General features: G+C 40.6%; 1 protein-coding gene across 1 annotated transcript; it reads left to right on the forward strand.

The window, feature by feature from the left end:
* Nucleotides 1-263: 263 nt before the first annotated feature.
* Nucleotides 264-3,117, forward strand: LOC146467690 (zinc finger CCCH domain-containing protein 10-like). Its single transcript, XM_085125585.1, has 2 exons — nucleotides 264-415; nucleotides 1,118-3,117. Exon 2 carries the CDS (start codon nucleotides 1,321-1,323, stop codon nucleotides 2,185-2,187), a length of 867 nt encoding a protein of 288 aa, XP_084981711.1. The 5' UTR covers nucleotides 264-415; nucleotides 1,118-1,320; the 3' UTR covers nucleotides 2,188-3,117.
* Nucleotides 3,118-3,295: the final 178 nt, after the last annotated feature.

Consider the following 3,295-nt stretch of genomic DNA (forward strand, 5'->3'; position numbering starts at 1 on the left):
AAATTAAAATCTAAAGTTAGAAAAATTTGATGCAAATTCGGGTAGGAAAAATAAATGTGCCTTACCCTTAAATTTTAATCATTAAAAAAAGCCCTCTTAAATTTAAAGCTTGAAAATTTGAAATCGCCAATTGCTTTAGGTTTTTCTACAAAAGTCAGAAGGGTAGAAGAACGAAATAAACTTCCTACAAAAAAAAAAAAATTCTTCCCCCACCCTCACCCCCACATGCACAGAAGTGCCCTCTTCCAAATAAGGGCAAACCCGCGTCGCTTCAACACGTGTCGTCATTTCGACTTGTCCGCCATTTTGGATTTGACAGGGCGAAGCGCGGAAGATTCTTTTGAGCGAATACATCAAGTCTTGATAATCAAAGAAAGGATTACTAAGCGAAAGGCGCCGTAGGATACCAGGCAAAGTATGCGCTATTTCATTGTCAGGTTACATTTTACATATTTTCCGGCGAGGGTATAAGGAATGCCGAAGCGTCGTTTCGAAATTTTGCACTTTGGCGAGCACGCGGTCTTCTTTTGTATCGCGTACTTCGCATTTTGCACTTCACGTTTCTGGAAGATTCCCATCATATATCAGTTTAGGCGTGTTGAATTTCAGAGCAGATTGCTTATAAACGATTTGCTGGGTCTGCCTGAGCTGGTTAAGTTAATTAAGGCACGTTTTAAAATATTTCCTGCGACCGCTTGGTTTACTCAATTTTTTACCTGTCATGTGGACTATTGTCCAGCGTTTAAGGAAGACTTCATTACAAGAAAGCAGAAAAGTTAGTGACATTTTTATCGTGGCCTTGTTTGCAAGACCATTAGATGGTCGAGACGGCAAATTTATTACATAACGTTGTTTAGTAGAAGTTGAGATTTCAAGTTGAATAAACATGATTTTGGTTTTCATTTTTGATCACCAAAATGTTTGATTGGTTTCTTAGTAGATACTGCTAGGTGATGGTGAAGTTTTTTCTTTAACTCACTTGGTTCACTTCAAACAGTTCAAAGGGGTATTTTTAGCAGTTTTAGTTTGAGAACCTATAATTTTGTGCCTAGCTGGCTTTCACCACTGCAAACATTGAGTTTACCTAACTATTTGCATTTGCGCTTCCGTTATGCAGCATTCCAGTCCGCCTGACTTGCGTGGCGCAACGCAGCAGTGAGTTGTACGCAGAAACCTCGCGGCAGGTTAGCAGACGGCATCTTGGCAGCTTTAGCAGCAATAGCCTGTGATTCTTTATATCTGGTGAGCGCTCTTGACTGTAAGATTTGCAAAGCGCCTATTCTGTTGAGAGCTCAAATATATTAAAAGTACTTTATTTCTATGGATATGTCCCAGAACTCGGAAGACAATGACACCAACAATAACACCACTGATAAAAACCCAGAAGGTGTTAAAGATTTGATTTGCCGTGATTATCAACGTGGTGTGTGTACTCGTGGTTCAAAGTGCAAATTCAAGCATCCTGATGGCATGGGAACTGAGCTCACAAACAGCCCAATGATATGCCGAGACTACCAGAATGGAAAATGCCAGCGTTCAACTTGCAAGTACCTGCACTTGTCTAACAATGAAGAGAAGATATTTCTGCGTACTGGTCAAATGCCACCAAAGCGTGATTCTTATTCACCTTTCAGTGGAGAGCCAACCCGTGGAGGACCAAACGATCCAGTTTGCAAAGATTTTCTTAACAGAAAGTGCACTCGAGGACAAGGCTGCCGTTATCGCCATGTCTTCGAGGAAGAAGGAGGAGATTATGGAGGCTATAGTTTTGATGGTCATCCTAGCAAACGTCGCCGTGAGTCTTATGAAGGCCAAGGCTACTACTACCTCATGGATGAGAATGATGCTCTACGACGCAAGGTGACTGAACTCCAGAAACAAGTTGCTGACTTAAAAGCCACAAATGAAGTTCTTCTCGAGCAAAATGCAAAGTACCGTAATCAAGTAGGTGAACGGGGTAGCTACAATGGTAGTGGAAGTGGTAGTGCCAATAGCAGTGGGTATTCCTCCAGCTATGGTGCAAGCTCCAGTCAGTCTTACAGCACTTCCTATCCGCCACGAGAGAGCTATGCTGCAAAGGATTCCTATGGGAGCTACTCATCACCCACTGTTGGCAGTTCATATACTGCCTCAGGAACTTACACCTCCAACTCTGCTTATGGTGCAGGCTATACCAAGTTTGATTAGTCAAATTTTGCAGCACATTTTGTTGTGACATGAGGCAAAACAGATGTGCCAGGTAGATCTTGTCTCCTCTGACATGAGATGAAATGGTTCTGTGGAACAGAGGCCAGAGACAAGTCTTAACATTGTTCATAACAAACTTTAGGAAAGAAATGTGGTGTATGTTTTAAGCCTCTAAGTTAGCTCACCATAATTATACAGGTTTCTAGTAATGCTGCAGCATGATCAATGCCCAGAGATGTGTATTGTTGATTGTTGGTTTGGGGTTGGGAAGCGGGGGGGGGGGGGGGGGGGGGAGAAAAGCTGTAAAAGCACCAGACTCTGCACTTTTCCAGGAGGGTCATCACTAACTTTTTTTTTTCTTTTTTAGATTTAGACTTTTTTGGTTGAAATCTTTATTTGATTTTGGTTTTATGTCGACTTGCTGGTGTATATTATTTGAAAGCTGTGTAGTTATTGCCTTGTTTTCTGCTTTTACTGACCAATAAAGAATGTATGTTGGTAAAACCCCTCATTTAAAAAATCAGGCACATTTAAAACATTTTCAAATTAACATCCCAGTTGTCAATAGAAATCAATGGAAATGTAACTTGTAATGTTCACTCTGAACTAACAAACACGTGACTAGAAAGACTACACTAACGAATTTCAGGTGCAAAAGTATATTTGACACCAAAGACAGTGGGTCCTAGAAAGTTTTTGGATGACAAAGAATATACTTTTCTCAATAATTAGAGTGCTCTACTCTAGATCCCGCGGATGGGCCCTTACCAACACGTTTTGTTAATGGCTATAGCCTCTTTAAATTTTTGCCTAATTTGCATTTGTGTTGTTTCTATCTCCTTGGTCAAAGGAGCCTCGGTGAAAGGGAAATACTTTTCCCGATGCAATTTAATGCCAATTGCCTCGAAATAAAACAAACTTAGTCGTGTATTTCAAACTGTCATTTTTTTTTTTAATATCAGACCTGTATTTTGTGTATTTTGAAAAACAACTTTTATTTTGAATGTCAATAATCTGTCAACCCTGGGTGTCAGAGGATATTTTTTCATGTCTCTCGCCTCTTTATAACCACCGGGCAACGAGCCTCTGGAGCCAGGGTATAAGCTGT

The sequence above is a fragment of the Pavona decussata genome, unplaced genomic scaffold (assembly GCF_977016875.1).
Source record: "Pavona decussata unplaced genomic scaffold, jaPavDecu1.1 SCAFFOLD_134, whole genome shotgun sequence".
NCBI classification, from domain to species: Eukaryota; Metazoa; Cnidaria; class Anthozoa; order Scleractinia; family Agariciidae; genus Pavona; species Pavona decussata.